The sequence below is a fragment of the Pogona vitticeps genome, chromosome 6 (genome assembly GCF_051106095.1).
Source record: "Pogona vitticeps strain Pit_001003342236 chromosome 6, PviZW2.1, whole genome shotgun sequence".
Lineage (NCBI taxonomy): Eukaryota > Metazoa > Chordata > Lepidosauria > Squamata > Agamidae > Pogona > Pogona vitticeps.
Window position 1 is genome coordinate 89,745,156 of NC_135788.1, and position 18,833 is coordinate 89,763,988.

The 18,833-nt window shown below is 45.9% G+C and overlaps 1 protein-coding gene across 8 annotated transcripts in view; it reads right to left on the bottom strand.

The window, feature by feature from the left end:
- Window positions 1-335: 335 nt before the first annotated feature.
- The window catches only part of KANSL1 (KAT8 regulatory NSL complex subunit 1), a 185,067-nt gene continuing 166,569 nt past the window's right edge, over window positions 336-18,833 (bottom strand). For all 8 annotated transcript variants that reach the window (XM_078377828.1, XM_073004192.2, XM_020799268.3 and 5 more), the window contains 3 exons: window positions 14,400-14,512; window positions 5,432-5,681; window positions 336-2,513 (listed from right to left, as the gene is read on the bottom strand). In XM_078377828.1, coding sequence (XP_078233954.1) covers window positions 2,286-2,513; window positions 5,432-5,681; window positions 14,400-14,512 — 591 coding nt within the window. In that variant the 3' untranslated portion in view covers window positions 336-2,285. The remainder of the gene's footprint in view (window positions 2,514-5,431; window positions 5,682-14,399; window positions 14,513-18,833) is intronic.

Consider the following 18,833-nt stretch of genomic DNA (forward strand, 5'->3'; position numbering starts at 1 on the left):
TGCGTGAGAAAGATGGTAGTCTTCAGTACAGAAACCAAGTGAAGATTTCAACTCCGCTCTTACACATAGAGGCTCCATCAGGATAAAAAGTGCAGGCACAGCGGAGCCCTGGTTCCAACAGACTGTTAGCTATAATCCACGCTTTTTGGGGTGGTGGGCGTGGAACTGATCCCTTATGGATATGGGGTCCTTCTGTATTTCCCAAGTTTAAATCATTAATGATTTACCATTACTCCGATTTGTAAAGCAGTTCAGATCATGCCAACATACCTTGCTAATATTCTATACTGATACTCTTCCCCCTCCACCTACCCAAAAAAGAGATTTAGCACAACTTTTTCTTAACTTTTTAATTTTTTTAATCTTTTTTTTATAAGCACACATTTGTGCTTTGGCCAACAGAATCAAGACATTAAACAAAGATCAGCTTCTCTGAAGAAAAGCGTTTCTATATAACAAGGACATTACACAGCTTGAAGCAGGAAAAGAAATATTTACAAAATACAAGGTGGTTTTTTTGTGGATTTTTCCTTTATAACGCTAAGAGGGTTATTCAGAATTTTCAACCTTATAAATAGAAAAGCACTTAATGCAGAGGGATATGGTAGCATTGGGTTTTTTCCTCTTTTTTAAAAAAGAAATTAAACTAGAACAGAACCAAAAACATTAGGTAATGTTGAAAATTGTGAAAAAACCCCAACCATTAAGCAGTTTAGCTACTATTTCGTTACGATTACAAAATGAGAAAAATGTCTTTTTTTCCTTTTTTGGTGATGTGATTAATACATAAGACAGGCGCAATGCTAACAACAGGACAGGGACCAACAGCCACACCGCTAGGGTCAGAAGAACATTACAGATGGATCGGTGTGCAGAATCTGGGAGCCACAGAAGGTGGGAAATGATGGCGGTGGCCTTTTAAAATTAAATACCTCTTGAGCTTGGTAGTAATCAGCCCAATAAGTTATCAGAAGTTAAAAAAAACAACAACACCTGACTGAGAAGTTTGCTTTCAAATAAGTTTTGTATGGAAGTGGAGTTACACAGTAGTGGTGAAAAACAAAGTCCTACCTTTCCCTGAAAAAAACCAAAAACATGACATGTAGGTACTCAAATGTGCCTTACAATGCAGGATGTAATCTCAAGCAATGCATAGATTACATTTTTTTTACAGAGGGCTGGAGAAAACAATACTGAAATTATACCACTCGTTAAAATATGGCTTATGGGTCTGGGGTAGCAAAGTTGCTGGATTCCTGTGACATATCTCCCAGTACTTAAGGCTCAATGTTACTGTATTGCAATCTAGCAACAGTAGATGCATCATCTACTGCAACTTTCAAACTATGGGCCAAGTGCAAAACTAAAAAGAAACACACAAGTATTAATAATTAACGGCAGGTCAAGGGAAGAGGAGAGTTACAAATCACATATAGCAAAGCAGGTCTTCAGTGTTCTGTCATGGAAAACTGCTCCTTTTGAAATGCTGAGCTGACAGCTTTCTTCCCACTTAACTTGCCATTTAAAAATAACTCAAAACGGTATGATTGGAACAGAACTGTTCCAAATTGAAAACAAAAACTGCATCCAATCTGATGATGGGAAACTGTCTTGCACAACCAAGAATGCTTCCTCTTTAAATCTGAGAGATGGACTCAAATGCATCAACAGATAGTAGAAAAGGTGAATGCAGGTGAAATTATGCAGGAGGAGAGCTCCACTGAGCTTACATATGGGAATGAAAGCCATCCCTTTGAGAAAACCAAGTGACAGAGGGTTTTGCATTGCAAGTGCTTTCTAGTGCCACGAGCAGAACAGAACGTGAAGGAAACTGCATTCAGAAGACGTCACTTTTCACCACTAATTTCACTCCACTAGAATCTTAGGGGAAGGGGAGAACATAGTGATGGTGGTGAGTGAGGAGAACAGACAACAAACAGCAAAAGAAAAAGGGGGAAGTACCCCTTTAATGGGAGAACGAATTTTCCGAAGTCAATTAGTCTGCCCCATCCTCCTGTTCAAGAAGGGTACACCTAAGCACGGGGAGGGGGAAGCAAGTTTGCTCTCCTCAGTAGACCACACAGCACTGAAGAAGGTGTGTGTGACAAGGAAACATGGAAAGAAGGGTGAGGAGGAAATAAAACAGTTTCTAAACTCCTTAAATTCACTAAAAACTGTGAAAATTCCCGGCAAGATGTTTGAATATCAAACGCAGATTTCAGAAGCTTTAATGCCAAAAGTTAGTTTGGTGGATTGCTTTTTGCTCTCATGTTCCTGTCCATATTTTATCTGTGGGCTGGCCGCTGCACTGTGGCCACTGCCCCAGGATTCCGGTTCTTGAGGCAAGCGAGGGTGGGTGAGGTGGGGGCTCCATCTGTTTCTCGGGAGGGTTTGCTGCCAGAGGTGCGCCGCGTGCATCGTGATGACCGGTCCTGGGGGTCCAAATGGTCCTCACACTCTGTCTTGGGGTTGTAGGACAGAGGGAAGCTGCGCCGTTCCCAGGGTTGCACTGTCTAAAAAGCAAAAGAGAGCATAATTTTTATCCTCTTGCTCGTTCAATAATTTTATCTTGAACAAAATCCTGGGTGTCTGCTAGGATTTCATCCAGGGCCATCTCCCCTCCAACTGGCTATTCTAGGTATCTACACTCTTTGTCATGACCTAAACAGGGAAAAACCCAATCTATGTAAAGGTAACTGAAAGCACATATAAATTAAAATACCTTCCCTTTTGGATGCCTCCTTGCAGACCCCCCCCCCCCCAATCAAGGTGTCCTTCAATATTTCTCATCAGGAAAAGTGTCGGTATGTACCAAACACCACTTTTAAGTCCTGGTACTGCCACATTCTGTGTCCTTCTCAGGTCTTCTAATTTTTAAACCCAATGCCTGCTGTGACAAACAGAACACCACCACCAATATGCCATTTCCAATACTTTCCCTGTTGTTTCCAAACACATTCAATCCAAGCTAAACATGCGCCATTATTTCTTCTCTATTCTACTAGGTTTCACTATACAGTGGTGCCCCGCGTATCGACGATAAACAGTGCAGCAAAAATCGTTGCTATATGGATTTGTCGCTATGCGGAAAAAAAGCCCATAGGAATGCATTAAAACCTGTTTAATGCGTTCCTATGGGCAAAAAAACTCACCTTTAAGCAAAACAGCTTACTGATCATCGCAAAGGGATATTTTCCCATTAAAAACATTGCAATGCGATTGCAAAAAATCGTCGCTATGAGGATTTGTCGTTAAACGGAGCGCCCGTTAAGCGAGGCACCACTATATATGTGCTTGTCCACAATTAAGGTTTTTACTGTACATTTACTGTACTTTTAAACAGTCATATACCAAAAACTTACTGGATAGCTTTCTAAAATGCAACATAATAATAAATAATTACTTGTGCCATCACTCTCTGACAATGGCAACCCTTTTCAAGGTTTTCTAGGGAAGGAGTACTCAGAAGTGGTTCACCATTCCCTTCTTCTGGGGGCACCCTGGCACTGTGCCGCTTGCCCACAGCCACATAGGCTGGCTCTACTCACAGGAGGCACAGTGAGAAACTGAACTCTCAACATCTAGGCTGCCCCGAGTAGACATCGTCTAGAGGGGCGGGGTATAAATAAATAAATAAATAAATAAATAAATAAATAAATAAATAAATAAATAAATAAATAGGTCTGCAGCAAGGTATCTAAACCATTGAGCTATCTAGCCAGTTAGAATGCAACATACAAGCCATAAATTGGCTTTGGGAGAAAGTGCCAAAATGGAACAGATATGAGATAGCACAAAAGGCCCCTGGTAACTCTTAGAGTGTTTAGGGTGCCCCTACAAACCACTGAAGCTTGTTTCAGTATTCTGGGAGTTAAAAGTACAGACATGTGAACAATACGTGGTGCCAGTTGGTGTACCAGAACAGGAAGCAGCAAAGCGGAAAGACTGACAGCTGAAAGACACAGCCTCTCCTGGAAACTTCACTGAGAGTGGAGGGCTTACATCAACCTCACTGCACTCTGTTTATTGCCCAGCCACACAACAGAGCCACCATTACACACCAGTCATGGCAAGGAAGGGCGGTATATTGCTTTTTAGACTGGCTCTGTTCTAGAATTTTCTTCCTTTTTCTTTTAGGCATGTATTCATTTATTTCAACTTCCATACTGCCCCTAATATTAGGGCTAATCCTCTGTGGGCAGTTCACAAGCCATCAAAGCTATAATTACAAATCATACAATAAAAACTGCAATATATAATAAATACAATGAAAATCCTATCCCTAGTTGAAACAATAAAACTTACATTTAAATAGAATTAAGCAAATTCAAAACTGAATTGAACTGCTGCTTACTTAGCAGCAAGTCTCAACTATAGCAGGCTCAGTGAATCAGTGGGGACTTTATGAGTCAATTCCTCTGTATATTATACTGTTTTAATGGGACTACTCTAGATGTGTCTTACTATACTAAGGAATAAGATTTTTTAAATTTGCAGAACTATTTTTTTCCTCTGTTCTAGAGTGGATGGCTGCCAAAAAGCTAGCACTGATTTGGGTTAGGTAATTATTGGGCATGCCTGGGTAAGTCAGGCTACTGACTGGGGACATCTTCCACACATCCCTACTGGCATAATGTCAAGTTACACTGTCATAAATGTGCCGGGCATTATGCTTAACAACAAGAAGCTGCATTAAGGAATTGCACAGTCGCACATCCCTGGCATTAGTGACTGCACAATGTGCCAATAGAAGTGCTTTCAAGATTGCACTTCCGTCTTGGTGCTATAACACAACTACCGCAGACATGTAATCTTGAGCTGCATGTACATAATCGTACAGTAAGATTCTGACCAATATATATTTTCCCTGAGCATGGCTCTTAGGGAAGGAATAAAGAAAGGATCTCTGGCTACAAACTGAAGATCTACCACCACAGTTGATCTCAACTCATCCCACCATTTTGTATTACTGTCCACATTTTCAGTTCTTTTTCTCAGGCATACAAATACCTGGAAAAAAAATTGGTTCAGGCCCCTTCCAAATGCACTTGGGGCAACTAAGTCCTCATCTATATAGCAAATATTCTGATACAAATCGCACTGGACAGTATTCACACACTTCTGATATACACTCAAATATTCAGACTGATTATTCAAAGAAATGGCTCCTACTGCTTTTATTACAAATATGGCATTTTGACCTACTTTCTGCCTAGAAAGCAAACCACAATCTTACCTGAAGCAATCACAAAGCCTATATAATTTGGAGAATAAATCTTCCCCTCCTTTCTGTTCACCTCCTAAAGGAAATCTGGCAGTTTTCCCAAAGTAAAATGAAATGCATGCAAGTAACCCGCCCAGCCCATTAACACCTTCCCTGCAAATCAATTAAAAACAAACAAACAAACTTGGAAAGGAACCTCACACTCACCTGTTCATCAAGGCCAGATTCAGGTGTGGAACATCGTGTATCCTCACTGGAGAAATGCCGCATGGAGTCCCGGGATAGAGAAGAGGTGGGGGGCCCAGAGAGTAGGTCAGGGCTGATGGGACTGCGTGGAGAGTGGGTATGGGAGAAGTCAGAATGCACGTAGCAGTTGCCAACATCGGGTGATGCTGGTTGTGGGGTAGAGGGGTTCCCCAGTTGTGGGGTTGTCCGTCCATCTGTAGATCTGTAAGACCTGGAAATAATTTTTATTACATACATATTTTTAAAGTTTTTCAATTGTAGATGTTGGGAGCCACATTCACAAACATGGTATGCACACAATCAAAAGCATCCATGGGCTCTTAAATTCAATTCCTTGCCACGACAGTACTAATGATCCACAGACCATCTCGCTCAATTGAGACACAACTCCAAAAGGAGGGCAGGAATGTAGATAGATATTGGCTATCTTTGCATTTGCTACTAGCAAGCCTTCCCCCTCTCCCCCTATTCTGGCATGATCTTGTCCCTCCCTCACCTATCTGTTCTCATATTGTGACGCATCACCCTTTCCCAGCAGAAGGTTCTCTGCTCCTTTTAAAGATGCTGCCCCATGCTAGGAACTGCCTCCAATAACATTGATATAAGAGTACTTCCTTTAAAACACTCTTAAAATCCACCTTTCTAATCAATGTCTCTGGCACAACATTTTAGCCCTCCTACACCATGATTGCATGATCTAAATTGTGTATCCGGGACAAACAGGTGCATTTTCTTTGCATACTCCAGCTTTCATCTCCATATCCCTCCCTTTCTCCTCTTTATAACTGAAACCAAGTATTTCTTCAAGGCAGAAAACTGCCCTCTTATAGTCTGCAAGTGCCACACATCACACCCCTTTGCACTTCATTATTTGAAACTAGGTATCAAAAATAATGTTTTCGGATGGTTATTACAGTGTAACAATTTGTGTTTAGTCGTTTAGTCGTGTCCGACTCTTCGTGACCCCATGGACCAGAGCACGCCAGGCCCTCCTGTCTTCTACTGCCTCCCGGAGTTGTGTCAGGTTCATGTTGGTTGCTTCGCAGACACTGTCCAGCCATCTCATCCTCGGTCGTCCCCTTCTCCTCTTGCCATCACACCTTCCTAACATCAAGGTTTTTTCCAAGGACTCTTTTCTTCTCATGAGATGGCCAAAGTACTGGAGCCTCAGCTTCAGAATCTGTCCTTCAAGTGAGCATTCAGGGTTGATTTCCTTTAGAACTGATAGGTTTGTTCTCCTTGCAGTCCAGGGGATTCTCAAGAGTCTCCTCCAGCACCACAATTCAAAGGCATCAATTCTTCGGCAGTCAGCTTTCTTTATGGTCCAGCTCTCACTTCCATACATCACGACAGGAAAAAAGAAAGGTTACTTACCTGTAACGATGGTTCTTCAAGTGGTCATTCTGTGAATTCACACAAAGGGTTAATACCAGCGCCAGCGTTGGGCCTCTCGGAACGTTTTCTAGCTGCAAGAGAAAAGTAACAATGTTTAGGACTACCCCTACTGCGCACGCCCAGCCTAACCGTCCCTCAGTTCCATTTGTCCGCCATAGGCCCTCGAGTCAGAGAGATGCCAGTGACAGACAGACAGAGGGGAGGCCGGGCGGGATTGTGTGAATTCACAGAATGACCACTTGAAGAACCATCGTTACAGGTAAGTAACCTTTCTTTCTTCATCGTGGTCTTCTGTGAATGCACACAAAGGGTGATTAGCACGCTTACTAACCGGATGGTGGGCTGTCACTGAAGAGCCGATGCTAGCACTGCCCTCCCGAATTTGGTCTCCTCTTTTGCCCTCACGTCCAATCTGTAGTGGGTTATGAAGGTAGAGGCATTAGACCACGTAGCGGACCGGCAGATGTCGGGCAGGTCGACGCCACGAAGTAAGGCAGTGGAGGAGGCAACAGCCCGGGTGGAATGGGCTTTAAGTCCCTGTGGAGGATCTCTGTGGTTGAGCTCGTAGGCAAGGGCGATGGTAGACACGAGCCACCGAGAGAGCGTGGACGGCGAGGCCGGGCAACCCTTCTTAGGGCCAAAGTGGCAAAGGAAGAGTCTGTTGGCCAGGCGAAAGTCTTTGGTCCTGGATACGTAAAAAGCTAAGGACCGTCGAACATCGAGCATGTGGAGCATGCGTTCAACATCAGTCGTCGGAGACGGAAACAAAGTCGGCAGAATAAGTGGCTGGTTGACGTGGAAGTCGGAGACCACCTTAGGAAGAAAGGAGACGTCCAGGTAAAGCATAACCTTGTCCTTAAAGAACTGAAGAAAAGGTTGGTCATGGCGGAGAGCTGCCAACTCGCTAGCTCGACGAGCAGAGGTGATAGCCACTAGGAATAGCGTTTTTAAAGAGAGCATTTTGAGGTCACAGGTAGCCATAGGTTCAAATGGGGGTCTGGATAGGGCATGCAGAACCAAATGGAGGGACCACTGAGGGAGTGGAGGACGAACGGGAGGTCGGAGGTTAGAGAGACCCCTCAAAAACATCCTGACGGTAGGATGGGAGAAAAAGCGGGATGAGGGAGAAGCTCTGGGCTGAAAGAAGACAACCGCAGCCAGGTACACCTTGATAGTAGAGATAGACAGGTGGAAATCAAACAGGTAACGGAGATACTGCAGAAGTGTGGAAAGAGACACAGGTGAGGAGGTGAGATCCCTCTGCTGGGTAAATTTCAGAAAGCTGTTCCATTTGTAGGCATACAAGCGAGACGTGGAGGGTTTGATGGCATTGGTCAAGACCTCCTGAATTTCTGGACGATCCTCCACGCCGTCAGATGGAGCGTGTCGAGGTCGGGGTGAAGGACTTTGCCTGCTTCCTGGGTCAGTAGGTCTGGCCACATTGGAAGGGTTACTGAGTCCACAGCCATGCTGACTAGAGTGGGAAACCACACTTGGCGAGGCCAAAAGGGTGCGATGAAGATGGCCGGAGTCATCGAGCGTCGGAGTTTGATCAAGGATCTCTGTATTAACGGGATCGGTGGAAACATGTACAAGAGACCCTGGTTCCATGGAATCATGAATGCGTCGCCGAGCGAGTGGTGACCGAGACCTGCCCGGGAGGCATAGCGGGAGCATTTTGCGTTGTGAGGGGATGCGAACACGTCCAGCACTGGGGTCCCCCACTGGTTGCAAAGGTCCTGGAAGACCAGAGGGTTCAACTCCCATTCGTGAGTCTGATAGTGAAGCCTGCTCAGAGTGTCGGCAAGTGTGTTGTCCTCCGTGGCTACATGGATGGCCACCGGGTAGATATGATGACGGTAACACCATTCCCAAAGGAGGATGGAGAGATACAGGAGTGAATGAGAGCGGGTTCCTCCCTGCTTGTTGACATAGTGCATTGTGGTAGTGTTGTCCGTCACTAGCTGAACTCCGCGGCCGCGGAGGAGAGGGAGGAAGGACTTGAAGGCCTTGATAACCGCCAGCAGTTCCAGGTAATTGATGTGGAACATGGCTTCTTGAGGCGTCCAGAGGGCGTGAATGGTGCGGCGCCCGCAGTGCGCCCCCCAGCCGGACGGACTGGCGTCCGTTGTAACTTGAACGGTGAGACGGAGTGGACGAAAGGGCCGGCCAACCGTGAGATGGGGTGTGTACATCCACCACTGGAGTTGTCTGGTGAGCTCCGGGGTGACACGAAGGCGTTTCCTTTGACTGTCGATCATGGGGTCGAAAAGGGTGAGAAACCAAGATTGGAGCGACCGGAGTTTGAGGCGAGCGTGCGCTAGCGCCGGCGTCGTAGAAGACATCAGGCCGAGGAGGTGCTGGGCATGGTGGGCTGTCACCCGAGCACCGGGGAAAAATTTCCTGATGGCTCGTCGAATCTTGTGTATTCTTTCCGGGGGAAGAAAGACTCGACCCTTTACAGCGTCCAAGCAGACCCCTATGTATTGAACTGTCTTGGAGGGAATGAGCCGGGATTTCTGATTGTTGACAGTGAGACCGAGATTGGAAAGAAGATACAGAATGAATCTTGTGTCTTTCAGGGATTGCCTTCTCGAGGTGGAGACTACGAGCCAATCGTCCAGGTAAGGGTAAACGTGAATGCCCCTGAGACGAAGGTAAGCCGCCACCGGAGCCATAACCTTGGTGAAGGTCCGGGGAGCTGTGGACAGACCGAATGGCAGGGCCTGGAATTCGTAGACCGTGTCCTGAAAGATGAACCGAAGGAACCTGCGGTGGTCGGGGTGAATAGTGACGTGGAAGTATGCGTCCTTTAGATCTATAAGGACGAACCAGTTGCTCTTTTTCAGCAAGTGCATGATGGACTCTAAGGTAAGCATCCGAAACCGTCTGGGTCGCAGGTAAGTATTGAGGAGTCTTAGATCGAGGATGGGTCTTATGCCTCCTCCGCTTTTTGAGACGGCGAAGTAGCGGGAGTAAAACCCGCATTGTACGTCGTGAGGTGGTACTGTAGAGATGGCCTCTTTTTCTAAGAGAGATGATATTTCTTCCTCTAGCGAGGAGTCGAAGGGAGAATGAGTTATGAAACCTAGCGGAGGAGATCTTATAAACTCCAGCTGGTAACCGTGCTGAATAATTTTTAGAGCCCAAGTGTCGTTTGTGATGACAGACCAGTTGTGAAGAAACGGTTGAAGGCGGGTGGTAGGTGGTGAGTGGGTGAAAACGGGGGGCCGAAAGTCAAAGATACTGTTTTTGTTTTCTGCCAGGTGGCTTAAAAGGTTGGCGGCGATGGGGCGGACGAGGGCGGTATCCCTGATAGCCCTGGACAGAAGAAGAGGACTGGCCAGAGCGCTGCTGAGGAAGGTGTTTGTAAGGACGGTATTGTTGGGAAGATTGATACTGTCCATAAGATTTACGCCATTGAGGGCGTCGCTGTCTAGATTGAGTCTGAACAGAATAAGACTTAGCAGTTCTCTTAGCCTTATGAAGGTCCTCCAAATGGGAGTCGGTCTTTTCGTTGAACAGCCCGGTAGCGTCGAAGGCGAGGCTTTCAACTTTTGATTTGACGTCCTCCATTATGTCCGCAGAACGGAGCCAAGCATGGCGCCGGATAGAGATGGCAGACATGAGGACTCTGGCAGAGATTTCTGCTGCATGTCTGATGGAAAGACGTTCATACTTGGATACCGTCTGAGCTTCCTCATATGAGTTGAGAAAAGCTTGCCTGGTGTCTTCAGGTATCATTTTCAACCCAGGCAAAAGTTTGAGCCACAATTGTTTGTGATAAGCTCCCAAAACAGTTTGATAATTTATGACTCGAAGTAGCAAGGTGACAAGGGAGTAGATTTTCCTGCCGATGAGTTCCAGCTTTTTACCCTCCTTGTCGACTGGAGTAACATGAGCCTTGGCCGAAGGCCTTGAACAGCTTGTTTCAACAATGAGTGAGTTTGGAATGGGATGCTTGAGCAGAAAATGAGTATCGGCCCCATGAATCTTGTAGAAGTGTTCTGTGCGACGAGGGACATTAGGTGTAGCCGCAGGCTGAGCCCAGAATTCCTTGATGGCCTCCATAACTACAGGCACAAAGGCTATACTGGGGGGAGCGGTACTGTCTCGTTTTATGTCTCCAAAGAACAAGTCCTCTCCCGGAGGGGAAGGGAGATTCAAGTCCAATTTAAGCGTCTTGGCAAGCCTGGACATCATCTGAGAGTAAGAAGAAAAATCCTCAGATGGAGAAGGAGCGTGAGTATCGCCAGTATCGGAAAGCACCAGATCACCCGGAGGTAAATCATGCGGTGGTAAGGGTGGGGGTGGCTCCTGATCGGAGTCAGAAGACCGCTCCGTGGACACCTCATCTGGATCAGAGGAGAAGACGTCCCTCTTCTTCCTTGGAGGGGGCTTCTCGACGTCGACCTGCGTTGTCGGGGGTCGAACGGGGACCACGGTCGGTGCCGAGGTGGGAGGGGCCGGTTGCGGTGGAGGGGCAACCGGTACCGGAAGAGGGTGGTCTTTGGCTCGAATGGCCCGGCGTCGGCGTCGAGGTCGGGTCGACTCCGAAGAAGAAGAGACATATATGTACCGGATCTTTTTGCGGTACCGGTCTCGAGAGGCGGATGTCGACGACGAAGGAGGAGACCGCGAACGGCCGCGTCGACGTCGATGGTGCTTACGACGCTTAGGGCGGTCGGAATCCGCCGAACGGGAAGAAGAGGACCGACGTCGGTGCTTGGTACGACGTCGATGAGAATGGTGCTTCTTCTTAGAGCGTTTACGCTTAGAGGATTTCGAGTCCGAGCGATCGCTAGAGTCGGACTGAGTGGAAGCTCGATGCCTCTTCTTCGATCGTTTCTGTCGAGGAGACTTCGACCTCGAGCGGCCGGAGGACGGGGACCGACTCGGGGAGCCATGCTTCTCCGTGCGAGAACGTTTGCCTCGAGGAGATTTAGACCTCGAGCGCACAGGTGATCGAGGTATCTTCTCTCGAGGAGATCTCGAGTCCGAGTGTACGGACGAGATCGACACGGGAGGCGACCCCTGGCCCGCAGGAAAAGGGCTATGTGGGGCAGAAGCGAGGCCAGTAGTGACGGCGACTAACTGGCTCGGCGTCGGGGAAGACCTTCCCGAAGGCGGTATCACTTCAGTACGTCGAGCAGGAGGAGGTGCGGGTGCCTCGGCCGAGGCCCCGAAGCGCCTCGACAACTCCTCAAGAATTGGCGATGGGATGGAACCCGAGCTCGGAGAAAGTGGAATAGATGTCATTTTAAGCTGGGCGGCCGCCTTAGCTTTGGACGATTTCGACGGCTTAGCTTTCGGAGCCGGAGGCTCGGGTGAAGCAGGAGCGGCCGATTTCGACGACGCGGATTTCTTCGACATTTTGGAAACTTTGGAGACGACTGAGTGAACCGGAGCTGCTCGAGAAGTGGAAGCCATTTCCCCCTCAGAGGGCGCCGTGGAAGACAACGTTGACTCCCACAGATGAAGTTTAAGGCGCTGTTGGCGAGCCTTGAGAGCGGCCTTAGTGAAGGCTTTGCAGTGTGGGCAAGCTTTGGGATTGTGCGACTCGCCCAAACAATACAGGCAAGTATCGTGGCCGTCTTGATGGGGGATTTTGCGGTCGCACACCACACACCTGCTGAACGGCCCTGAAGGGGACATAGGGTAGTAAGGAAACCGAAACGACAAGTCCAAGGATAAGGCAGAGCAGTCCAAACACAGTCCGAGTAAGCCAGAATATACACCGGGTCGTCAAGTTGAAGGGAAAAAGCGCTAGGGTAGTCCGTGAGCGAAGCAAAGGTCAAAGCCAAAAATCAGATAGATCGCAATAACGCAGCAATAAACGCAGCTAAGACGAGAGGCTCCAAACCGCTAGGCGGAAAAATGGAACTGAGGGACGGTTAGGCTGGGCGTGCGCAGTAGGGGTAGTCCTAAACATTGTTACTTTTCTCTTGCAGCTAGAAAACGTTCCGAGAGGCCCAACGCTGGCGCTGGTATTAACCCTTTGTGTGCATTCACAGAAGACCACGATGAAGAACCATAGCTTTGACTATTCGGACTTTTGTTGGCAGGGTGATGTCTCTGCTTTTCAAGATGCTGTCAAGGTTTGTCATCGCTTTCCTCCCAAGAAGAAGGCGCCTTTTAATTTCAGGGCTGCTGTCTCCATCTGCAGTGATCATGGAGCCCAGGAAGATAAAATTTGACACTGCCTCCATATCTTCCCCTTCTATTTCCCAGGAGGTGATGGGACCAGTGGCCATGATCTTAGTTTTTTTGATGTTGAGTTTCAGACCGTTTTTTGCACTCTCCTCTTTCACTCTCATTACAAGGTTCTTTAATTCCTCCTCACTTTCTGCCATCAGAGTGGTATCATCTGCGTATCGGAGGTTGTTGATATTTCTTCCGGCAATCTTAATTCCGGCTTGGGTTTCTTCCAGTCCAGCCTTCCGCATGATGTATTCTGCATATAAGTTAAACAAGCTGGGGGACAATATACAGCCTTGCCGTACTCCTTTCCCAATTTTGAACCACTCAGTTGTTCCATGACCAGTTCTAACTGTTGCTTCCTGTCCCACATATAGGTTTCTCAGGAGACAGATAAAGTGGTCAGGCACTCCCATTTCTTTAAGAACTTGCCATAGTTTGCTGTGGTCCACACAGTCAAAGGCTTTCGCATAGTCAATGAAGCAGAAGTAGATATTTTTCTGGAACTCTCTGGCTTTCTCCATAATCCAGCGCAAGTTAGCAATTTGGTCTCGAGTTCCTCTGCCTCTTCGGAATCCAGCTTGTACTTCTGGGAGTTCTCGGTCCACATACTGCTGAAGCCTACCTTGTAGGATTTTGAGCATAACCTTGCTAGCGTGCGAAATGAGTGCGATTGTACGGTAGTTGGAGCATTCTTTGGCACTGCCTTTCTTTGGGATTGGGATGTAGACTGATCTTTTCCAATCCTCTGGCCACTGTTGAGTTTTCCAAACTTGCTGGCATATTGAATGTAGCACCTTAACAGCATCATCTTTCAAGATTTTATCTTTCAAGATTTATATCATGATTTTAAAAATATCTGATTTTTTTGACAATGTAAATTTTAAAAATCTGATTTTCAAATTTAAATTGTGACTTAAATCAATTTGATTCTTTAAAAAAATCATTGGTTTTTATCCATCCTGCTCATATGCAAGGCTAGAAGTTGGAAATGTTAGCATACAATTGACAAGTCCAAAAATTCCCCAGACATTTGGGGATTAGTCATATTAAAAAGTACCTTTTCTAACACATCTGCAACTGGGCCAGCTATAGAATCTAGAAGCAGCCTCCTCTGCCACTTTCAGCACCACTTATTAGATCCAGAAGGGCCTCCCCTCCACTGTTTCAGCAGTTACTCTTCCCTCCCCCACCCAAACACCAGCACATCCCCATACTCCACAAGGACACTGACTGTATGGGAATATGAAGGAACAGCAATGAACAGTGACCCCATAAACCCCAGCATTTGGACTTCTAGAACCTCCTTCCCAAAAAAAACACCAGCTAGCCTTACCTGCTGCCCCGGCGCTGAGGTGGCATGCATGTGCTCCACAGCCACCTCGCCCGCTCCATCTCCTCACATTTGGCATGGAGACTGGCAAAGGCTGCATCAGAAAGATCCTCTATCTGGAAGAGCAGTGGGTACAAGGTTAGCACTGAAATAGTCTCTAAAGTTCTAGTCATTCACAAGATAGTGTTAAAGCACTATACAACATTTCAGGGAATGTGTAGATTTCTCCACTTCAAGAACAGCTGCTGCTCTTGGGTCAGAAAAACTCTGCCCCTGCAATAGTAAATTCCCTGTCAAAGCAAAGAGAGGTTATGAGTGTAAAAAATGTGACACATTCAATGGTGGTTATAGCTGTGGCACATAAGCCATACACACGGCTTAGCTGCAAGGCACAAAAAGATTTATTTCTTGTTCATAATCATTCAGCACACAAAAAATCTCAGATGCTGCACTGATTCACCTATTTGGCAATAAAGTAAGACCACCATATCTGCAGGAGCAAGTATGGGCAGTGAACTTTCCCTTTTCTTTTTCTTTCCCAAAAGTAAGGGTTGAGATTATCTTGCGTTCAAGTCCACCAATCACTTTCTGTGCACAGGGACTCAGAAGAGCATGACCATATGCCATTAACGATGACTAGTTAAAGTGATCACTTTTTAATAACAAACAAATGGCCATTCTCTACTAATTTGTATAATGCACCTCTCCTCATATGATTCCACTTCTACTCAGCCTCTTGCTGAAAGGTGGTTTCATTTTTTAAAAGAATTAAGATTAAATCCTGCCCTATCCTGGAAGCACACCCGCCAGAAACTTCACCAAAGGACAAAAATCCAGCATGGGAACAGGTTACCAAAGAAACTGACTGTGTGGTCAAAACAAATCTCTTCTCAACCCTGCCTGGGAAGTTTTCTTTCAAGCAGCCCAGTGTCACTGTCTCAATTTAAAGCTTTAAGAGCACTACCACACTGGACAGAGGTCTATTCAGTTAATTCTAGCTTCCATAGTGGAGGTGGTTAATAAGTTATGTGCCTGCAGAGAAAGCCCCTTGAAGGAAATGACTGGCAGACAGCTGAGACAGTTTGCTCCTTTATAGCCACTGTGTGGTTTCATGTACAGTGGTGCCTCGCATAGCGAGCGTCTCGCTATGCGATGAAACCGCATAGCGAGGGGTTGCGGGCCATCGCCGGAGTGTTCGCTCAGCGATGGCCCCTATGGGCTTTTTTTGCTATGCGATGATCGCGCAGACGCGATCAAAGCATAGCAAACAGCTGATCGGCGGTTCCAAAATGGCCGCCGCTAAAAACAAAATGGCGACCGCTGTTTTGCCTCGCTAACGAGGCATCCAAAATGGCCGCCGCAATGGAGGAACCTCGCAGAACGGTGAGTTTTAAGCCCATAGGATCGTATTAAATCAGTTTTAATACGTTCCTATGGGCTTTTAAAGTTCACTTAGCGATGTTTTGCTGGGCGAGGGTTAATCCGGAAAGGATTAACCTCGCTAAGCGAGGCACCACTGTATGGGGAAGAGATACAGAAGATCCTTTAGGCCAAAAAAAGGGGGGCCTGTGCGGGACCACCTTGTGGCCCCCACCCCAGGTGTCCGCACCAACAGCCATGGCATAATGTTACGAGAGAGAAAAAAGCATCACAGCTTTACAAAGAATCTTCTTTTGAGGTATCTTTTTTGTGGGAACATTTATGGTGTTAGTCCAGTCCAATCAGTGCAGATCTCTATGGAGATTTTTGTTGCCCAGCTGTTGAAAGATGATGAATAGATACTTAAGATTCTTCCCCTCTTTCCGCCCTCAAATACTTATCTGCATCCCACCTCCCCCCATCTCTTCTGGGTCATAAGGAATGATCTGAAATTAAACTGGCTGTTGAGGCTCTAAAAGAAAACAATATTTCTGGTATCTCAGTACACAATTCCAAACACCATCCATTCACAGAAAAATAACAGACTATCTTTTGAGTATACATTTGTGTTTGGAGGTGCAGGGGGAGATAATTTTTGCTTTGTTCTCCAATAAGGACCTAGTAGTTTCGAGATATTGCCACTCGTTTGTGCTTGGGGAGGGGAAAGCTATTTTTCACAGAGAACTTGTCCCAATCAATTCTGGGGAATTAAAAAATCTTGTCAAAACTTAATGAGTCTTCAATCAGTCTTTCTGATCACTGCTGCTGAGGATCGTCAAAGTGTTGGTCCTTGATCCTGCCAACCATTAAGACTATTTATAAGTAGACCGAGCAGGTTAATTTAAAAGGATGGTGGGATGGCACCAAAAATTCAGGAGCTGGTAACCATTCTAGCTTCCTTCATTCACAAAAGGCATGGGTCCATTGACTGGAAGATAACTTTCTCTTTCAGGGGTACCTCTTCAACCTTATCTCTGGTGTTGTAAATGCAGAAAGCATCACCAAGTATGATGAGGCATTGATGCCACTACCTCACTATGCAGCCCACAAGATGCTTATATTGCTCCGATTTGCCACCTGGTTCTTGCACAGCTTTAAAATCTCTCTCTTCTTCCTGGTCAGGTCTAAAGGAAGACCCATCCCAGAACAACATTGTCAGGATGTTAGTGATCTTAAGATACCAAATACTGATGAGTATATTTTGCACTCACAGATCTCTCTTTTCCCCACCCTCCTTCCTGAGGGCAGTGTTCATATTTTGATGCGTTCACATCTGAGACTCTTCCACCATTAGAAAAAGCTAGGTTTTCCCAGGAAAAGGAACAGGAGAGTCTTCCTGCTGCAACCACAGTATTTCCTCCAGTTTATGAGACAGCAATAGCTGCTTCCCTCTGGATTTCACTAGGCCTTCCATCACTAACAGCTCCAAAGACATTCGTGTGATGACAGAGTATGGAGGTCAATTTCCTTAACCACAGCTGTATAAATTTAGATGCCCGAGAATCTGGGTCAAGGACATTTAAACTGAAAATGTCTGCATCCAGCATTCATTCAAGGCCAAACTCATTCCTCATCCATCAAAGCTCTTCCTTGTGGAGAGCAAGAACGGACTGCTTTTTACCCAGCATTTACATGGAGACAAACCCATACTGTGTTCCCAACTCTTCCAAGATCTACCTATTTGAGTTAGGTGACTAGATGCGTACATCTGGTGCAGTAGAAAGATAAAAGAAACTGAAGACAGTTGTATCTTATATCTTCTTTGGAGATATTTGTATCACAGTTGACCAATAGACAACACAGATCCTCCAGTGGTCATATCAGAGAATGAAATATGGAGAATGACTAATTCTGACTAACATGTGTCTATATTATATTCCAGTGTCTTTTCCACACATCTGTATATGCACTCTAAAGATATATATTCTACAGTCATGTCCAATAGGCCGAAAGAGAACAGCAGAAGCCAACAGCTATATCTGCCAGTTGTCAAACAGACTGTAATTAGTCATGGTAACATGGTCCTAGCTTTCCTTGAACTAAAAAAAAATGTGCTTAGTCTCCATTCACTCTTCTGTACACCACCCCACTTGTTCTAGAATGAGGTGAAGTGATAAAGGCTGCCATGTTTCTGGGCAAAATGAGGCCATGGAGAAACAAGAGTGATATAATGAAATGCTTGGGTGAATCCTGATATTTGAAGCAGAAAAAAACACACATTTTGGAAACCAGCCAACCAACCAAGGGGGCACACGTACATCCCCCAAATGTGTGCTTAGTACGGAGAATACTCAGTCATCAAGGACGGCGATGCTTTGAATAGGAAAATGGGAAAGAGGCAGAGGGGAGTGTGTTTGGGGGAATGTTCCACTTGGAGCAGCTGCTGATATTTTGTTTCTATCTCCATTTTTTTTGTATAAGGTTTCAAAAATAGTTTATTATGATCTCTTAGTAACATCATTACATTGTAATGGAAAAGAAGGCCCGTGTGCAGAAATTATCCATCCATGGAAATTTTCAAACAGAACCATTCTTAGGCAAAGGACTGACAGGCTATTGGAAATCTGATGATGGTTAAAAGAAGTAATCTAAAAATCTTCCTCATCTTGGCATTTCAACAAATTCTAGATTTCTTTTCTTCTTTTGTTTTCTCTTCAGGAACCTGGAATCTCTTCTGCTTTCACTGTGAAGAAGCATCCAGACGTTACCACCATGCAGGAATCCACTCCCTTTCCTTTGGCTCCCATAAAAGATGCCTCGAGGTCTCTGAACCCCTTTCGGCCATTCATACCCTATTTGTTGATCATTGTCAGCACCACTGGATGGAATGGGGCTAGGGACTTTAGTCCTGCCTCAGTCTTCAGAGTCTAAAACAATGTCCAGGGATAAGCCTTATCAGCAAACAAAAGTGAAGAGTCATATGACACATTTCTGCCACCTTGAACTCACTGGAGGATAGGAACATAACAAATAACAATAATGGGCTATAAATATCCTGATACCTCACTAGATTCCACC